This window comes from Bos indicus x Bos taurus, chromosome 21 (assembly GCF_003369695.1).
Source record: "Bos indicus x Bos taurus breed Angus x Brahman F1 hybrid chromosome 21, Bos_hybrid_MaternalHap_v2.0, whole genome shotgun sequence".
NCBI classification, from domain to species: Eukaryota; Metazoa; Chordata; class Mammalia; order Artiodactyla; family Bovidae; genus Bos; species Bos indicus x Bos taurus.
This window is the reverse complement of record NC_040096.1, coordinates 22,280,726-22,299,913: the sequence shown is the minus strand read 5'-3', so window position 1 is coordinate 22,299,913 and position 19,188 is coordinate 22,280,726. Positions and strand designations below refer to the sequence as shown.

At 44.3% G+C, this 19,188-nt stretch overlaps 1 protein-coding gene across 3 annotated transcripts; it reads left to right on the top strand.

The window, feature by feature from the left end:
- The first annotated feature begins 6,125 nt into the window (after positions 1-6,125).
- Positions 6,126-14,692, top strand: ZNF774 (zinc finger protein 774). Of its 3 annotated transcripts, none has more exons than XM_027521316.1 (5): positions 6,126-6,201; positions 7,280-7,406; positions 8,826-8,948; positions 12,080-12,186; positions 13,268-14,692. In XM_027521316.1, exons 3-5 carry the CDS (start codon positions 8,842-8,844, stop codon positions 14,506-14,508), a joined length of 1,455 nt encoding a protein of 484 aa, XP_027377117.1. In that variant the 5' UTR covers positions 6,126-6,201; positions 7,280-7,406; positions 8,826-8,841; the 3' UTR covers positions 14,509-14,692. The 3 variants fall into 3 exon arrangements, with proteins under 3 accessions (XP_027377117.1, XP_027377118.1, XP_027377116.1); XM_027521315.1 differs by lacking the exon at positions 6,126-6,201 and adding an exon at positions 6,492-6,654; XM_027521317.1 differs by lacking the exons at positions 6,126-6,201; positions 7,280-7,406 and adding an exon at positions 6,491-6,654.
- Positions 14,693-19,188: the final 4,496 nt, after the last annotated feature.

Genomic DNA, 19,188 nt, shown 5'->3' with positions numbered 1-19,188 from the left:
CGTTTCTATCCCTGGGTTGGGGAGATCCCCTGGAGAAGTGATAGGCAACCCACTCCAGTATCCTTGTCTGGAGAATCCCATGAACAGAGGAGCCTGGCGGGCTACAGTCCATGGGGTCACCAAGAGCCGGACACAACTGAGTGACTTTCACTCCCTGGTGGTCCAGTGGCTAAGAGTCTGAGCTCCTAATTTAGGGAGTGCAGGTCTGATCTCTGATCTGGGAACTAGATCCCACATGTCACGACTAAAAGGGTCCCACGTGCTGTAACTAATACCCAGTGCAGCCAAATAAATACATTTTTCAAAAAGAAAGAAAGAAAGGTCAGGTGCCATTGCCCATGGAAGGATAGCGTGCTGGTAGACAAATGACAAATGCTACATACAAACGGGATTATATTTCAATAACTGTTGCCACTCGTAAAAAAAAATCAATGATAATAGCATTTAATGACAGAATAGTATTCTATTCTATTCTGGAATGTAAACATGATGACTGGAAGTGACCATGAGGACAAGAGCCACACACTAAATTTGGCAGAGCAGGAAGACAGAAGATGTCAAGATCCTTTTTTTTTTTAAGTGTTTGGCCTCACCGTGTGGCACATGGGATCTCAGTTCCCCAAATAGGGATCAAGCCTGTGCCCCCTACAACCACTGGACTGCCAGGGAAGTCCATGCCTGGGTCCTTGATGTCATCCTAGACTTCCTGCACCAGCCCTATACTTCTTGATACATGAGAAAAATAACCCCTGATTTGGCTAAACCACAGTGGTCAGGTTCCTCTTACCCATGGCCAAGTGCAGTTCCTTATAAACGGACTTCCAGGCAGCCACTAAAAGTAGGCCAGGGAATTTATCATGAGTGAGGGGGGAGGGAATGATGATAAGAACCCCAGAGAGGTTGAAAGGGAAGCTGAAACATGAAAAGTACAGCCTATTATTTTTTGAACCATTAAAGGAAACTGACTCATAGAGCATCCATGAGGCAGTTACAATAGGTGGAAATGGCAGCCACAGGTGAATTGAGCAGAAAGAGGACTATAGGTAGCCCTGAAGGCTTCTCTGATGCTATGAAGTATGAAGGGTTTCAGAAGTCCCTACGAGCTCCCATTGAGGGGACTGAGGTAGCTAAAGCTAGGAAGCATCCCAAGGGACCAAGACTCCTGGGTAGTAGCCGAAGAAGGCAGCAGAGAAAACAGAGCTTCAGGCTTGAATGGGTCAGGCAGGGGTACGACAAGTACAGAGGCCAAAGCAGACATGTGGTAAGGTGAGCTGAACCTCAGGGGAGCAAGCAGGAGCCAGGGAAGGTCAGCTGGAGAACCAGGGTCCTTTCCCCTTGGACCAAAATAACATCTTTGGAAGAAGAAGTGGAGAGAAGAACTTTGGAGGAGACAGTTTCAGAGGGAGTTTGAATTTCAAATTGACCAAGATTTACCCCAAACTGGCTTTGTTTAAACCCAGAAGAGACTGTTAGCTGGTAAGCTGAAGAACTGAGAAATCTAAGTTTAATTATGTGGAAGAAAGCCTCTTGATGAAAGTGAAAGAGGAGAGTGAAAAAGTTGGCTTAAAGCTCAACATTCAGAAAACTAAGATCATCTGGTCCCATCACTTCATGGGAAATAGATGGGGAAACAGTGGAAACAGTGTCGGACTTAATTTTGGGGGGCTTCAAAATCACTGCAGATGGTGATTGCAGCCATGAAATTAAAAGACGCTTACTTTTAATTTCAATTAATTTTAATTTTAATTTTTTGGAAGGAATTGGAAGGAATTTGGAAGGAATTTTAATTAATTGGAAGGAAAGTTATGACCAACCTAGATAGCATATTCAAAAGCAGAGACGTTACTTTGCCAACAAAGGTCTGTCTAGTCAAGGCTATGGTTTTTCCAGTGGTCATGTATGGATGTGAGAGTTGGACTGTGAAAAAAGCTGAGTGCCGAAGAATTGATGCTTTTGAACTGTGGTGTTGGAGAAGCCTCTTGCGAGTTCCTTGGACTGCAAGGAGATCCAACCAGTCCATTCTAAAGGAGACCAGTCCTGGGTGTTCATTGGAAGGACTGATGCTAAGGCTGAAACTCCAATACTTTGGCCACCTCACGGGCAGAGTTGACTCATTGGAAAAGACCCTGATGCTGGGAGGGATTGGGGGCAGGAGGAGAAGGGGACGACAGAGGATGAGATGGCTGGATGGCATCACCGACTTGATGCACTTGAGTTTGGGTGAACTCCGGGAGTTGGTGATGGACAGGGAGGCCTGGCGTGCTGTGGCTCATGGGGTCTCAAAGAGTCGGACACTGAATGACTGAACTGAACTGAGTGAAAGTGTTAATCATTCAGTCGTGTCCAACACTTTGTGACCCCATGCACTGTAGCCCACCAGGCTCGTCTGTCTATGGAATTCTCCAGGCAAGAATACTGGAGTGGGTTGCCATTCCCTTCTCCAGGGGATCTTCCTGACCCAGGGACCAAACCTGGCTTTCCTACATTGCAGGTGGATTCTTTACCATCTGAGCCATCACAGAGATACTTAAAAAAAAATTGTACATCTCACTCATAGTGTGGGCATTGTGACCACACCCCACCCCTAATTTCCCCATACATATAGATCTCTACTATAAGTTTCCAAAAGGGGTGTCACAGGACTTTGAGATTAGTCATGAGGAAAATGTCTTAATATTGGTTTTAGACTTGAGACAGCCACAGTGATTCCTCCCCGCCACCCCCACCCACCTTTGGCTGTGCTGGGTCTTCACTGCAGCATGTGAGATCTAGTTTCATGACCAGGGATTGAACCCCAGTTCCCTGCACTGGGAGGTGGACTCTTAACCACTGGCCCACCAGGGAAGTCCCTCAGTGATTCTTGCCTCCTGCTGTTCATGTGCTTGTGTAGTCCTCTCCCACACTGTGCCAGGGGTAGTATATCGCTTTCAAGATCAGGTTAGCTCCTCTTCCTAGCTCTCTTAGATCACTCACTCTGGGGAAACCAGCTGCGGTGTGATGAAGACAGGCCTGTCTGAGGAAACCGCTGTATGAGTGATCTCGGAAGCAGGTTCAGCCCCAGTCAAAACTTCAGATAACAGCAGCTCCAACCAACCAACATCTAGACAGCTGCCTCGTGAGAGACCCTCAGCCAGTGACACTCAGCTAAGTCTTCTAGATTCCTGACTCACAGGAACTGTAAGATACTAAATGTTGTTTTGGGGACTTCCCTGGTGGCTCAGTGGTTAAGAATCTGCCTTCCAAAGCAGGGGATGTGGGTTCCATCCCTGGTTGGGGAACTAAGATCCCACATTACCAGGCAACTAAGCTGGAGCCACAATAAAGACCTGATGGTGCCAAATAAGTAAATATTAATAAATGTTGTTTTAGACTACAAAGCTTGGGGGTAGTTTGTTATGCACCCATAGATAACAAATATACTCCCTGTCTTAAAAATTTGTTATAGCACCTGCCAAAAATCTTTCTCCATGAGATACTCTCACAGCTTCCCTCCCCTCCTCTTAGCCACACTCAAGCACCCAGATCCCATCAGGCCACGGTCCTCTCTCCAAGTGGCCACCTGTGGCACATGGTCTCATTTCCTCTACTGACTTCTCCTGTGGACACAGAGTTTCTCTGCTCTCCCAATCCTGTCTTCACTTTTTCGCCACATATCTGATGATGGTAACTAAAAGACTTCGGCACAGGGCTTCCCTCATGTCTCAGTGGTAAAGAATCCGCCTGTCAATGCAGGAGACACGGGTTCGATCTCTGGTCTAGGAGGATCCCACATACCTTAGAGCAACTAAGCCTGTGTGCCACAACTGTTGAGCCTGTGCTCTAGAGCCTGGGAGCTGCAACTATGGAAGTCCGAGCACCCTAAAGCGCCTGCTCCACAGTAAGAGAAGTCACTGCAGTGAGAAGCCCATGCACTGCAGTTAGAGAGTAGATCTTGCTCACAGCAACTAGAGAAAGCCTGCATGGAGCACCAGAGATCCAGTGTAGCCAAAAATAATAAGTAAATAAATTATTTTTTTAAAAAGACTGGGGCAAAAGAGACAAGTCAGAGAGAGAGAGAAAGAAGAGGCAGGGAATAAGCGTTAGCCAGGTTCTATGAGTCTTCCCTCATCTTCCCTTCACACTCCCTACTGATTGGAGAGCTAAGGAATCTCCCCCCATCAATGGCAGAATACAAGAAAGACCCCTGAGAGGTCGAGAGATGCCTTTGGTTCTCTAGGGCCTGAACTGTGCTCCAGCCCCATGAGTCCTAAAAAACTCTTGGTATCCTGGATGTCCCCTGCTGTTGCTGAAAAGTAAACCCAGACATTGGTTTATAGTGGACAGAAAGCTCTAAACTGCTATTGTGGTTACCTTGCAGATGACTACAATTATGTTGCAGATACTAACTGAATCCCTCTGGTTAAATGAAACAAAGAAGAAAAGACAGAATATTAACTTCGTATTTTTGCGTCTTACTTGGCTTATCTCCCCTATCGGGCCGTGAGCTTCATGAGAGCAAGGACCATGTGTGATTCCTGTGGGTAACCACAGTGTTCTTGAGCATAGAACACTCCCAGTGAATATTTGTTAGAAGACACATCATGCATGTTTGCTGGAGAATGGTTGAATTAGCATCAAAGGTATCTTCTGCGGTTAGCTCATTGGCTGGTAATTCTCAGCTTTTTACAGTCCATCACAAAATGTACTTTTCCTTTTTTTTCCTATCCATTGTTGTCTTTTTGTCATTACTATTTTAAAACCTGAGGTATAGTTGATTTACAATGTTGTGCCAATCTCTCCTTTACAGCAGTGAGTCAATTATATACCTATACATATTTTTTATACCTATATATATTCCTAAATGGGCTTCCCTGGTGGCTAAGACAGTATAGAATCTTCCTGCCATGCAGGAGACCAGGGCTTAATCCCTAGGTTTGGAAAATCCCCTGGAGAATAGAATGACAATCCACTCCAGTGTCTTGTCGGAGAATTCCATATCCAGAGGAGCCTGCCGGGCTACGGTCCATGGGGTCACGAAGAGTTAGACATGACTGGGTGACTAAAACTTTCACTTTCACACATTCCTATATATATACTTGTTATATCTAATATATCTAGTCTTTTCCATAATGGTTTATCACAGGATAGTGAATACAGTTCCTTGCACTACACAGTAGGACCTTGTTGTATATTCATTCTAAATGTAATGTTAGTAGTTTTCATCTGACAATCCCAAACTCTCCCTTGTCTGGACTCCCAAGTCCATCCCTCTCCCTTCCCACCACCCCTTAGCAACCACAAGTCTGCTCTCTATGTCTGTGAATCTATTTCTGCTTCAGGGATAGGTTCATTTGTGTTATATTTTAGATTCCACATTTAAGTGACATCATGTGGTATTTGTCTTTCTGACTTACTTCACTTAACATGATAATCTCTTGATCCATCCATGTTGCTGCAAATGGCATTGTTTTGTTCTTTTTAATAACTGAGTAGTATCCCATTGCATGTACATAACACATCTTTAGCCACTCATCTGTCTGTGGACACTTAGGCTGTTTCCATGTTTTGGCTGTTGTGAACAGTGCTGCTATGAAGATAGGGGTGCATGAAGCTTTTTAAATTACAGTTTTATCCAGGTATAGTCCCGGGAGTGGATTGTTGGATCATATGGTAATTCTGTTTTCGGTTTTCTGCCGATGTACTTTCTTTTTTTTAAATTGCAGTGAAACAACAGAGTAGATAGGCATACCTTTTCATTGTAAGGAAAGGCTTTCATTATTTTTTAGGTAGTCCCCGCCTCCCCCACACACCCTCTACACTGGCCCCCAAGTGAACACTGGTTCTCAGGTAAGATCCAGGAATCTCCACAGTTTGGAACCCAATACGACATTTCCTAGAATACTTGACGCTCTCGCAGGTTTCCTCTGGCTATAATGGAAATGAGATTCGCGTTAGAATTGTGCTGCTAATAGAGGAAAGCAGAAAGTCTGTTTTCCACTTAACGGCTCCTGACTGAGGTCTGTTATGTCCAGTCTGAGTTGGCCCGGAACTTGGCGACGGGACACACCATTCAGGCTCTGGCCGCCCCGGGTTAGGGCGGGGACCCGGCAGAGGAGGCTGCACCCCAAGGTCGTAGCGCCGAGCTGCTCCTCTCTCTGGAAGGCTAGGTGGCAGAGCGCGGGAGATGCCGTGTTTGGTACCGGGCTGCTCTGCGCCAGTCAGGTGAGGCCCGGAGGTTCGCATCTTCAGATCCCTCTCTGATTATAGTCCTTGGATCCCCTTCTCAGCTCCGAAGAGGCGGTCCTAGCGACCAGGTAGCTCGGGAACTGGGTTTAGTATACTTGTCACCGCTGGGAACCCGGCTTTCCGGGACTCCCAAGCCTTTGAGGGCTCGCTCAGAACTACATTTCCCAAAAGGCTCCGCGGTGATTGAAATCTCTCTCAGCCTATGGACGGGGAAGACTTCTCGGCCTAAAAGCTGAGAGGCCAATGGCAAGAGGACGGGGGCGGTGTTTTCCGGCTGCTGGCTGCCTTGCCGGGCGTCCCACCTGTGTCCCCACAGCCCTGTCACGAATTCCGGTCGAGGGCAGAACCGCCGCGGCGTAGCGGGCCGGCTGCGGCTCGGTGGTGGAGGACCTTCGCTCGGTGTCCCATCCGGGGCTGGGCCCGGGGGCGGTGAGTGATCCGGGGAAGGAGACGGCGGCTGCAGCCTCGGAGCTGCTGAGGGGCGTGGATGGGGCTCGCCCAGCGCCTCGAGGTTGTCCCCGCTGGGTCCCTGCGTTCGCTTTTCAGAGCCCACGGGTCTTGCTGAGGTGTGGGAGAGGTGGCTGCACTTTTCTCTGCCGGCGTCGGGATAGCTCATCCTCTTAGTCTTTTTTTCTTTCTTTCTTTTTTTTTGCTCCTCGGTGATAGTCTTCTGGTTTCAGTTTAGCTTTGCGACCCTCTGATCGCTGCACCCAGATTAGGGCCTGTAGCACCGCGAGGGAGGAGAATGGGTCTCGGTCCTAGCCATACGGTCATGTTCCTATTAATAAACCCAGTGAACCAACTAGTGCTTCTCACAGTGGCACTTAGTCACAGCACCACAGGCTCTAGGGCCTTTGAGGTCACCTGAGGTCACCTGTACAGGGGGCAACACACTGGGTGGGAAACAGCGTTTGTCTAACCCTAAGAGTTCTCCATCCCGCTGTCTCTTGCAGGGGGGCCCTGCTGTGGGTCTGTAACGGATGTAGAAATAAAATGTTTGCTCAGGCTCATGACAGTGTTCGCATCCTAATGACATTTTTTTTTTTTAATTAAGGTTTTAAACCAGAGAGATGACATGTATTCCCAGTACATTCTAAGTGGCCAGTAGCAATGTCTATAAATGCATCAGTGTTCCCAGGAAAAGTGTTTGTGTGTTCTAGTAGTACCAGGTGCTGCGACAGGTAAGACAAAAGATGAAAAAGAGTCAAACTTCCTCACCCCAGTTCTAGTCCATTCTCCACTGAAACGCAGAATTCTTTGTAGCAGATTCAGCTTGCTAACTTGTATTTGTTTCTATTAGAAACTCTTTAAGTGGAAAAATGAACAAAAAACCCAACATTATCTTATATATTTTTTGTGACTCCTACTGCCTTACAGCATATTGATTACTGAATGACTTAATGATTCATTCAGTAGCCTAACCATCTCCCCCCAAGTAATTTCTTCATGATACTGATGTTGATTTTATTAATGTCTTAATGATTGTTTTCATCCCCCAAATATTTTGTTTTATGCTTATCCCCATTAAATTTCACTTAATTTTACAGTTTATCCATGTTTTTTTTTTCAATCTGTGTCTTTTGAGTCCCACTTCTGACTGCATTAAACCTTGAAATAGAATGATACCTAGGACAGTTCCCTTTGGACTTCTGCCCAGTTTAGCTCTTGAAATTGATACTAAATCTACAAGACAAGAAAAGTCAGCCTTTCTCATAACTAATCTAAGTCTAATTAAATCCGAAATCTCCTAGCTGAGGAAAATGTCGTTGGAGAGAATCCAGTGCTTTCCAGAAATCGAGTTATACCCACATACTCGCCTCTGTTTTTCTTGTCCATTGTGGACAATTTCTTCCTCAAAACAGTCATGTCTTCAAAAGAGTGAGGGTTCTACAGATGTGTTTGGAGGCTCAGTCCTCACTTTGTGATAAGAAATTTGGCCACAGGAATGATTATGTAAAAGCAGAAAAGAAGAGCATCCCTTCTATTGTTGACAGCATTTGTTATTGTTGTTGTTCAGTCTCTAAGTCGTGTCCAACTCTTTGCAACCCCATGGACCGTAGCATGCCAGGCTTCCCTGACCTCCAGTATCTCCCTGAATTTGCTCAGATTCATGTCCATTGAGTTGTTGACGCTATCTAACCATGTCATGCTCTGCTGGCCCCTTCTCCTCCTGCCTTCAATCTTTCCCAGCATCAGACTCTTTTCCAATGAGTTGGCTCTTTGCATCAGGTGGTCAAAATATTGGAGCTTTAGCTTCAACATCAGTCCTTCCAGTGAATATTCAGGGTTGATTTCCTTTAGGATTGACTGGTCTGATCTCCTTGCTGTCCAAAGGACTCTCAAGAGTCTTCTCCAGCACCATAATTTGAAATCATCAATTCTTCAGCACTCAGCCCCTTTATGGTCCAACTCTCACATCCGTACGTGACTAATGAAAAAACCATAGCTTTGACTTTACAGACTTTTTTCAGCATTTACCTCAGAGCTGTTCTGGTTGAGGGGGTTTTTGTTTGGGTGTAGTGGTAGCTGTCTTTTGGTTTTGAGATAATGGTGAGAATGTCTAGAGAACTATTGATGCATACTGAGATCTCTTGCTTTAGGAACTGATGACCCTCAATGATGTGGCTGGGGACTTCAGGGACAAGTGGATTACCTGGACACTGTTTAGAGAGTCCTCTTCAGGGATACCACCCAGCACAGATACAAGAATGGGCTCTCAAAGGGTAAGGATGCAATTTTCCTTCATCTTAGTTTTATTAATATAATTTTTAAATTTTTTGGTTGTGCCGAGTGGCTGGTGGGATTTTAGTTCCCTGACCAGCGATTGAACCCATGCCCCTACGCAATGGATCTTGGAGTCCTAACCATAGGACCACCAGGGAAGTCCCTTTATCTTAGTCACTTTGAGAGGGCCCAGATCTAAGTGGTGGGGATGTTGGTCTCTTAGAGCTCCAGCTCTCTGTGAGAGTAATTGTCACCTCATTGGCAGAAAAAGAATGACTTCTATTTTTATGGCACTTAGTGGTTTTCAGATTTCTTTGATATTTTTCTGATTGATATCTTACCATAACCCTTTGATATATGTATTTTCATTCACCTTTTCCAGCTGAGGACCCTGAGACTAAAAGTTAAGTGGCAAAAGTGAGCCCAACCCAGGTCTTTGTGGAAAAGGGAAGGTGCTCTCCCCAGAGTTTTTTTCCCATCACTTAAACAAACAAACTGACCCCTCCAGTGCTCTTTCTAAAATACCATGGGAATTCTGCCTTTTTTGGGGGCTGTACCATGAGGCACTGCTGCTGCTGCTGCTGCTGCTAAGTCGCTTCAGTCGTGTCTGACTCTGTGCGACCCCATAGACGGCAGCCCACCAGGCTCCCCCATCCCTGGGATTCTCCAGGCAAGAACACTGGAGTGGGTACCCAGGATCTTAAATCCCTAACGTCCCTTGTGGTGGAAGCACGGATTCTTAAACACTGGATCACCTTCTTTCTGGGATGTCTCTCCTCCTTTCTGCTTTGAAAGTGAAAGTGAAAGTGAAATCGCTCAGTTGTGTCCCACTCTTTGCTACCCCATGGACTGTAAGCTACCAGGTTCCTCCATCCATAGGATTCTCCAGGCAAGATACTGGAGTGGGTTGCCATTTCCTTCTCCAGGGAATCTTCCCAACCTAGGGATCAAACCCAGGTTCTTTCTGCTTTACTTCATATCTATTACACAAATAATATATATTCACTAAAGGAAAAGATAAGCAAAATGAAAACAAAAGTCATCTATGAAGAGTTATGACCCTTCCAGCCATTTTCCTAAGCATATATACAATTAAAAAAAAAAAAGAAAATAAAAATGATTGGGATCATACTGAATATTCAGTGGTATGTCTTACTTTCTTACACAATGTACTGTGAATATATTTTGACAATAGTATCTGTACATTACTTAAAGTAACTACTTAGTATTTTATTGTATGGAATACAGTAATTACATTAAATTGAACCATACATGTGACTGTTTTTGGACTATTTTTAACCTATAAACTGGCAATTTTGGATGGCTCAATCAAGTGAAATTATTTCTTTGTTGGGAGCTATTTGGGTCATTTTAAATTTTCACCAGTATTGTGATGAGGCTGTCTTAACTTATTGTCTTTTTTAAAGTCTTGTTTATTGAAATAATTAGTTAACAGTTAGCTAATATGTATATTTTTTGCACAATGTCCTTTTTTGTTTGTTTACTTTTGTTCACTTCTTTAGACTCTCTAGAAATTTCTGGGTTTGAGAATAGATACATTTCTAAGATATTTGGTATTTTTGCCAAATGTCTTCCAAAAAGACTGAATCAATTTATTTATTCCTGTTAGCATTATATGAAGTGTCTATTTCTTCATATTCTATCTATCATGCGGGGTATCGTAATCTAAGAATGTAGGTAAAATAATAGTGATAGCTAACATTTATTGAGGACTTAATCATTTAATCCTCATGACAACTCTGTAAGGTAGGTCTTTTTAATTAAATTTATTTATTTTTGGCTGTGCTGGGTCTTTGTTGCTGCACAGACTATTTTCTAGTTGCAGTGCAAGGGCTTCTCATTGCAGTGGCTTCTCTTGTTACAGAGCTTGAGCTCTTGGGCGCTCGGGCTTCAGTAATCATGGCACGTGGACCCTAGAGTACTCCCGGGCCCTAGAGTACAGGCTCAGTAGTTGTGGGCTTAGTTGCCCCTCAGCATGTGAGACCTAACACCCAAACCAGGAATTGAACCTGTGTTCCCTGTATTAGTGACTTTTGGGACATAGTAGTTCCATGGCATGTGGGATCCTCCCAGACCAGGGGTTCAAACCCATGCCTCCTGCATTGGCATCGGATCCTTTACTACTGAGGCACCAGGGAAGCCCTAAGGTGGGTTTTGTCATTTTCCCTAATTTATAGATGAAGACACAGAGACACAAGGAGCTTAAGTAACTTTCCTGAGGTCACACATCTAGTCAGAGACATAGTTAGGATTCAAATTCAGACAATAAGACTCTTGAGTTTACACCTCTTTACCTTTATACTGTATTCCCTGTGTGTCATTGTTTTAATTTGAATTTCTTTGGCTAATGATGAGTTAAAAGTTTTTCACATATTTATAGGCTGCTTTATTTTCTTTTGTGAATTGCCCATTCATGTCCTTTGTCCCTTTTTTTTTTTTCTCTACAAGTGTTTGTCTTTTTCTCATGGTTATATTGACTGCTGCTCTTCTGGGAAAATTTAAAAACCAAACATTATAGTTAACTTCCTTGATTCTTTCTAAGGGTGAGGTCATGGCAGCTTTGTTTTGATAAAGTTATCTCTCCACATGAGTTTAGCCTTGTGCCTTGAGGGATGAGTTATTGTGCTTATTCTAGAGTTTCTATCACCCAAGTCTGATTTTTTTTTAATGGGAAGCAAAGAGCTTTTTCTCAGCCTCTTAGGGAGATCACCCTGTTTTATCACGACATCATGGCTGCCCTTTTCATTTTTATTTATTTATTTTTGGCTGCACTGGGTCTCTGTTGCTGCACACAGGCTCTTCTAGTTCAGTGCACAGTTTCCTCATTACAGTGGCTCCTCACTGCAGAGCACAGGCTCTGGAGCCAGGGCTCGGTAGTTCTGGTGCACTGGCTTAGTTGTCCCGCAGCATGTGGAATGTTCCCCAAACAGACCAGGGATCTAATCTGTGTCCCCCGTATTGGCAGGTAGATTTGTAACCACTGGACCACCGAACATACATGAGAATTTCCTGGGGTGGTCTCCTGTACCTGGGGAAGAAGAGGGGATTGCATTTTCTCAAGCCTTATATGATGGCTGAAATTAACATTCTGTGTTCACCTTCCTTATAGGATTTCAAAACCAAGTGTAACCTCCCAGCTGGAGCAGAAAGAAGAGGCATGGGTCCTACCACTGCAAAATTTTGAGGCAAGGAAGATCCTGAGGGAAAGTCACACAGGTGAGATGTGTTACCTGGTGCGTGGAAGTCTAACATTTCAGCCCTTGTTTAGTTAAGGAATTTGGAATGCTGCCCTAGACTTTTTTAAAAAAATTATTTATTTTTGGCTGTGCTGGGTCTTCATTGCTTCCTGTGGGCTTTCTCTAGTTGTGGCAAGCAGGGGTTACTCTCTACTTGCGGTGCATGGGCTTCTCATTGCAGTGGTTTTTCTTATTACAATGTGCAGGCTTTAGAGCTCGTGGGCTCAGTAGTTGTGGTTCACAGGCTTAGTTGTCCTGCAGACTGTGGGATCATCCCTGACCAGGGATTGAACCTGCATCCCCTGTATTGGCAGGCAAATTCTTCACCACTGAGCCAGCAGGGAAATCCTCCCCTAGACTTTGCTCTTGCTATTAGAAGTTGTACTTTGACTTCCTGGACCATCAGTCATTGACCAAATAAGGTCTTCATTTAAATTAAACATTTCACTTTTGTCTAGATTCTAACATCATTGAAAAAAGTTGCCCAGTTCTGACAATACGTGTTTTACTCTTGATATCAAGGTCACCTCAAGGTTCATTGGACCATCTTAAAATAAAAAGGGCTTGGGAATTGCTTATGTCATGAATGGGAAGCTCAGTGATCTTCAGTGAACTCTTCAGGAATCAAAATGAGAGTAGTCAGACTAAATGTCGTCTGTTGCAAAAACACTAATTTTAATCTTTTTGCTGCTTTCTGATGATCTTTCCTGATTGATGTTTAGTTGCTAAGTCATGTCTGACTCTTTTGCGACCCCATAGTCTGTAGCCTGCCAGGCTCCTCTGTACATGGGATTCTCTAGGCAAGAAAACTGGAGTGGGTTGCCATATCCTCCTCTAGGGGATCTTCCCGACCCAGGGATTGATCCCGAATCTCCTGAATTGACAGGTGGATTCTTTACCACTAAGCCGCCAGGGATATACTCTTCAGGAATCAGAATGAGAGTAGTCAGATTAAATGTGGTCTGTAGCAAAAATACTAATTTTACTCTTTCTTGCTGCTTTCTGATGACCTTTCCTGATAAGTAATAACTTCATCCTGTGTTACTCTGTTAACTTTTCAGAATTTAAGAATCAGGTGGTACAACTCGATCAGGACATTTCCGAAACGGCAGAACCATGTGGAACATCCTTAGAAGGGGCCAATAAAGATATTTCTCCTCCTCCTAGTTGGGGAGGAAACTGGGAGAGGGGTCTTGAATTAGAAGGGCAGCATGGAACCCTCCTGGGAGAGGGTCAGCAGGGGCCCTTTTCACAGGAGAAGGAATTAAACAAGCTCCTGGAAGGATATATAGAAAAGAAGCTGGTGTGTGTGGAATGTGGGAAAAGCTTTAACCAGAGCTCCTATCTCATAAGGCACCGAAGAACCCATACTGGTGAGAGGCCCTATAAGTGCATGGAGTGCGGGAAAGGCTTCAAACAGAGTTCAGACCTTGTCACCCACCGCAGAACACACACAGGAGAGAAACCCTACCAGTGCCACAGGTGTGAGAAGAAATTCAGCGACAGCTCGACCCTCATCAAACACCAGAGAACCCACACGGGTGAGAGACCCCACCAGTGCCCCGAGTGTGGGAAGACTTTTGCACGGAAACCGCACCTCACAGTGCACCAAAGAACCCACACGGGGGAGAAGCCCTACATGTGCCTCCAGTGTCACAAGAGCTTCAGTCGCAGCTCCAATTTCATCACCCACCAGAGGACCCACACGGGAGTGAAGCCCTATGGGTGTCTCGATTGCGGGGAGAGTTTCAGCCAGAGCTCAGATCTGATTAAGCACCAGCGAACCCACACGGGAGAGCGGCCCTTCAAGTGCCCCGAGTGTGGGAAGGGCTTCCGAGATAGCTCTCATTTTGTGGCCCACATGAGCACTCACTCGGGAGAAAGGCCCTTCAGCTGTCCTTACTGCCACAAGAGTTTCAGTCAGAGCTCGCACCTGGTCACGCACCAGAGGACACACACGGGCGAGAGGCCTTTTAAGTGCGACGGCTGTGGGAAGGGCTTTGCCGACAGCTCTGCCTTGGTCAAGCACCAGCGGATCCACACCGGAGAAAGACCCTATAAATGTGGTGAGTGCGGCAAGAGCTTCAACCAGAGCTCCCACTTCATCACCCACCAGCGGATCCACTTGGGAGACAGACCCTATCGCTGCCCTGAGTGTGGCAAAACCTTCAATCAGCGTTCCCATTTCCTCACACACCAGAGAACGCACACAGGAGAGAAACCCTTTCACTGCAGTGAATGCGACAAGAGCTTCCGGCAGAAAGCACACCTTTTGTGCCATCAGAACACTCACCTGATGTAGGAAATAGTCTGAAATGCTTCTTTTCCTCCCTTCCAAATTTCCATCGCTGTTATCTTTGTTTCTGTTTTTGTCTTGGCTGCGCTGCAAGGCACGTGGAACCTTAATGCCCTGTGTGCATGCTCAGTCGCTCAGTCATGTCCAACTCTTTGCAACTCCAGGGACTGCAGCCCGCCAGCTCCTCTGTCCATTGGATTTTCCAGGCAAGAATACTGGAGTGGACTGCCATTTCCTTCTCCAGAAGATCTTCCGGACCCGGAGTTTCAACCACTGGACCACGAGGGAAGTCCCACCGCTATTATTTCAAAGTGCTCCAAATAGAGAAAAGCTGAGCATTTGTAGCTCATGTCAGGCCTTAATCTTTTCTCTTTTTCTGTTTTTTCATGGCCAGGATAAACCTAGAGGGTCCAGTGTTCTAAACACAAAAGGCATTCCTTCAGTGTTTTTGACTGACTCATAGAGAAATGTGAGTTTCATGGTTGATGCCTGGTTACTAAAAGAGAAGTGAGATAAATGTAATCATTTTATCATTGCGTGTGCGCTAAGTCCCTTTGGTCCTGTCCAACTCTTTTTGACTCCATGGGACTGTAGGCCACCAGGCTCCTCTGTTCATGGGATTCTCCAGGCAAGAATACTGGAGTGGGTTGCCATTTCCTCCTCCAGGGGATCTTCTTGACCCAGGGATCCAAACCAGAATGCTTGTATTGCCGGCAGATTCTTTACCACTGAGCCACTAGGGAAGCCCTAAATGACTCATTATGGGTCATGTAATTAACTCACAGAAAAGCCAGAATCTGTCTGCAGGTCTCCTCTTCCACAACATGGAACAGACCAGCTCTGGGGTTTGTTAGAGCATCTCCGAGGCACCACAGGACTGAAGAAACCATATTATGTCCATCAAACCACTCTGAAATTGGAGATGATGCAGGGAGGTAGGCTAAGTTCCCAACAGCTTTACAGGGTCCCATGCTGGGTTCCTTGATCCTCAATGGCATATGTAAGTGGGTAAGGAGGGAGTTGGGTGTTGAACACTCTGGAGAGAAAGGTGGGAGACTGAAGGTTTTTCTTTCAAGCTTTTCTGTGTCAATACAGACTAATATATCAACCTTGGAACACTAGTCCTCTTCCATTGTATGGAGTGCCATCTGAGTGCTATAACAGGGGATAGAACTCAGCTGATGACCTATACACCTTCTTTAATAGATAATTGATCAGAGGGACTTCCCTGGTGGTCCAGTGGCTGAGACTCTGTGCTTCCAATGCAGGGGGCCCAGGTTCTGTCCTTGGTCAGGGAACTAGATCCCACCTGCAGAAACTAAGCATTCAAATGCCACAACTAAAGATTCTGCATGCCTCAATGAAGAGCTGGTACAGCCAAATAAATAAAAAGTATTAAAAATTTTCTGTCCTTTATTGTGCCCATCTTTGCATGAAATATTCCCTTGGTATCCCCAGTTTTCTTGAAGAGATCTCTAGTCTTTCCCATTCTTTTGTTTTCCTCTATTTCTTTGCATTGATCACGGAGGAAGGTTTCTTATCTCTCCTTGCTATTCTTTGGAACTCTGCAAAAAACCAGTCAATCCTCAGGGAAATCAGTCTTGAATATTCTTTGGAAGGACTGATGCTGAAGCTAAAACTCCAATTTGGCCACCTGATGTGAAGAACTGACTCATTGGAAAAGACCCTGATGCTGGGAAGGATTGAAGGCAGGAGGAGAAGGGGACAACAGAAGATAAGAAAGTTGGATGGCATCACCGACTCAATGGACATGAGTTTGAGCAAGCTCTGGGAGTTGGTGGTGGACAGGGAAGCCTGGTGTGCTGCAGTTCATGGGGTTGCAAAGAATCAGACATGACTGAGTGACTAAACTGAACTGGAAGTATTAAAAAATAGATAATTGAATGGGAAAAAAATCTGGTTAATTCAGTGCTGTAAGTTCCTAAAATGTGATCCCTGACCAGCAGCATTATCATCATCTGGGAACTTGTTAGAAATGCAAGTTCTAAGTCCCCATTCCAGACTTACTGAATTGGAAGCTAGGGGTGGGACTTAACAATATGTGTTTTATTTTTTAAAACTTTTTCAAATATTTTTTTTAATGTGGACCATTTTTTTAAAAGTCTTTATTGAATTTGTTACACTGTTGCTTCTGGTTTTGTTTTTTTTTTTTTTTTTTAATTTTGGTTTTCTTGTCCCAAGGCCAGTGGGATCTTTGCTCCCTGACCACGGATCCAGCCTGTGTTTCCTGCATTGGAAGGCAAAGTCTTAACCACTGGACTACAAAGAAAGTCCTATAATATGTGTTTTAATAAGCCCTCCAGGTGATTATTATGCAAGCCCAAGTGTGAGAACCACAGCTTTAAAAGATGGCTCTTCTACTAAAGGCAGCCACAGTACTATTATTGTTCCTACAAAAATTTAACAGGATTTTGTAATACTCCAAATACTAATACAAATACTGCAGTCAGTGTTCACATTTCCCTAATTATCTTACGTTTTTTTCTATTTTTAATTTACATGCCTTTTGGTCATGCTGCATGGGTTTCAGGATCTCAGTTCCCTGACCAGGGATTGAACCCGGGCAGAGTCCTAACCCCTGGACCGGCAGGGAAATCCCTGTTTTTATTTTTCAGTTTGTTTGAATCAAAATCCAGATAAGATCTTTGCCTTCAGTTGGTTGATATGTTCCTTACAGAAGCCCTCCCTCTTCTCTCTCTCCTTTCCTTATATTTCATTTGTTGGGGAAAAAAACAAAAACAAAAAAACTTGTCCTTTAAGTGTCTACAGTTGTATATTTTGCTAATTCCAACCTATGGGATCCTTTATTTTTATTTATTTATTTATTTATTTTTTTAGGATCCTTTAATATGCTCCTCCATCCTCTGCTCTCCTAATGTTGGTAACTGGATCTGTAAACATGATCAGATTCAGATTTAGGGAAGGGGAGGGCAAGAATGGGCTTTCCCAGTAGCTCAGTTGTAAACAATCTGCCTGCCAATGCAGGAGATTTGAGATCAATCCCTGGGTTATTAAGATCCCCTGGAGAAGGAAATGGCAACCCTCTCCAATATTGTTGCCTGGGAAATAAAAAGATTCTGATGCTGGGAAAGATTGAAGGCAAGAGGAGAAGGGGGAGGCAGAGGATGAGATGGTTGGATATCATCACCAAGTCAATGGATATGAATTTGAGCAAATATCGAGAGAGAACAGAGAACAGAGGAGTCTGGTGGGCTCTAGTCCATGGGGTCGCAAAGAGTACAACATGACTAAGCGAATAAACAACAATAATATGGGCAATAATACTCCAGAGTGATCTTATGCACTTCTGTCAGGAGGCACCTAGTACTTGGTTTAGTCTCTTTTTATGAAGCTGGCGACCATTGATAAGCCGTTATTTCACTTGGGTTTGCCAAATGCTTTTATATCTGTCATTCTTCTTCATCTATTAGCTGAACTACTTCAGTAAAGAGAACTCCCCCAATCAACTATTTGGTTTCCCTGAGGTACAGCTGGTATAGGAACAAGAGTTGCTTGATTAGAACCCCTTTGATTTCTTCTTAATATCATTATATAAATGTTGGCCTCCATGCCTTAGATTTTATTATTTTTTTTAATTTTTTAAAATTTTATTTTATTTTTAAACTTTACAATATTGTATTAGTTTTGCCAAATATCAAAATGAATCCACCACAGGTATACATGTGTTCCCCATCCTGAACCCTCCTCCCTCCTCCCTCCCCATACCATCCCTCTGGGTCGTCCCAGTGCACCAGCCCCAAGCATCCAGTATGGTGCATTGAACCTGCACTGGCAACTCATTTCATACATGATATTATACATGTTTCAATGCCATTCTCCCAAATCTTCCCACCCTCTCCCTCTCCAACAGAGTCCATAAGACTGTTCTATACCTCAGTGTCTCTTTGCGATCCAAAAGTCTACAAGCAATAAATGCTGGAGAGGGTGTGGAGAAAAGGGAACCCTCTTACACTGTTGGTGGGAATGCAAACTAGTACAGCCACTATGGAGAACAGTGTGGAGAGTCCTTAAAAAACTGGAAATAGAACTGCCTTATGATCCAGCAATCCCACTGCTGGGCATACACACTGAGGAAACCAGAAGGGAAAGAGACACGTGTACCCCAATGTTCATCGCAGCACTGTTTATAATAGCCAGGACATGGAAGCATCCTAGATGTCCATCAGCAGATGAATGGATAAGAAAGCTGTGGTACATATACACAATGGAGTATTACTCAGCCATTAAAAAGAATTCATTTGAATCAGTTCTAATGAGGTGGATGAAACTGGAGCCTATTATACAGAGTGAAGTAAGCCAGAAAGAAAAACACCAATACAGTATACTAACACATATATATGGAATTTAGAAAGATGGTAACAATAACCCTGTGTACGAGACATGCCTTAGATTTTAAATGCCTTTCAGTGAGAGACTCTGCTCTGACAGGACATTTATAAATGCATGAATCTCAGAATAAATTTTTTCTAATGGCCTCTGATGTTTTTCTCCTGCTTACACCCCTCCAGTTTGACTACGTTCTCCAGAAAGGTGTGTGCTAAAGAGCTCAGCAAACACCTGAGTGATTCCTTAGGGATGGACTTGCTAAGTTGCCAATTAATACCGGGTTGGCCAAAGAGTTCGTTCAGGTTTTTCTGTAAGATG

Coding starts and splice junctions, on each gene's coding strand:
- ZNF774 (XM_027521316.1), top strand. CDS start 8,842: ATGATGTGGCTGGGGACTTCAGGGACAAGTGGATTACCTGGACACTGT. Junction 8,949..12,079: donor CAAGAATGGGCTCTCAAAGG/GTAAGGATGCAA, acceptor CCTTCCTTATAG/GATTTCAAAACCAAGTGTAA. Junction 12,187..13,267: donor CCTGAGGGAAAGTCACACAG/GTGAGATGTGTT, acceptor TTAACTTTTCAG/AATTTAAGAATCAGGTGGTA.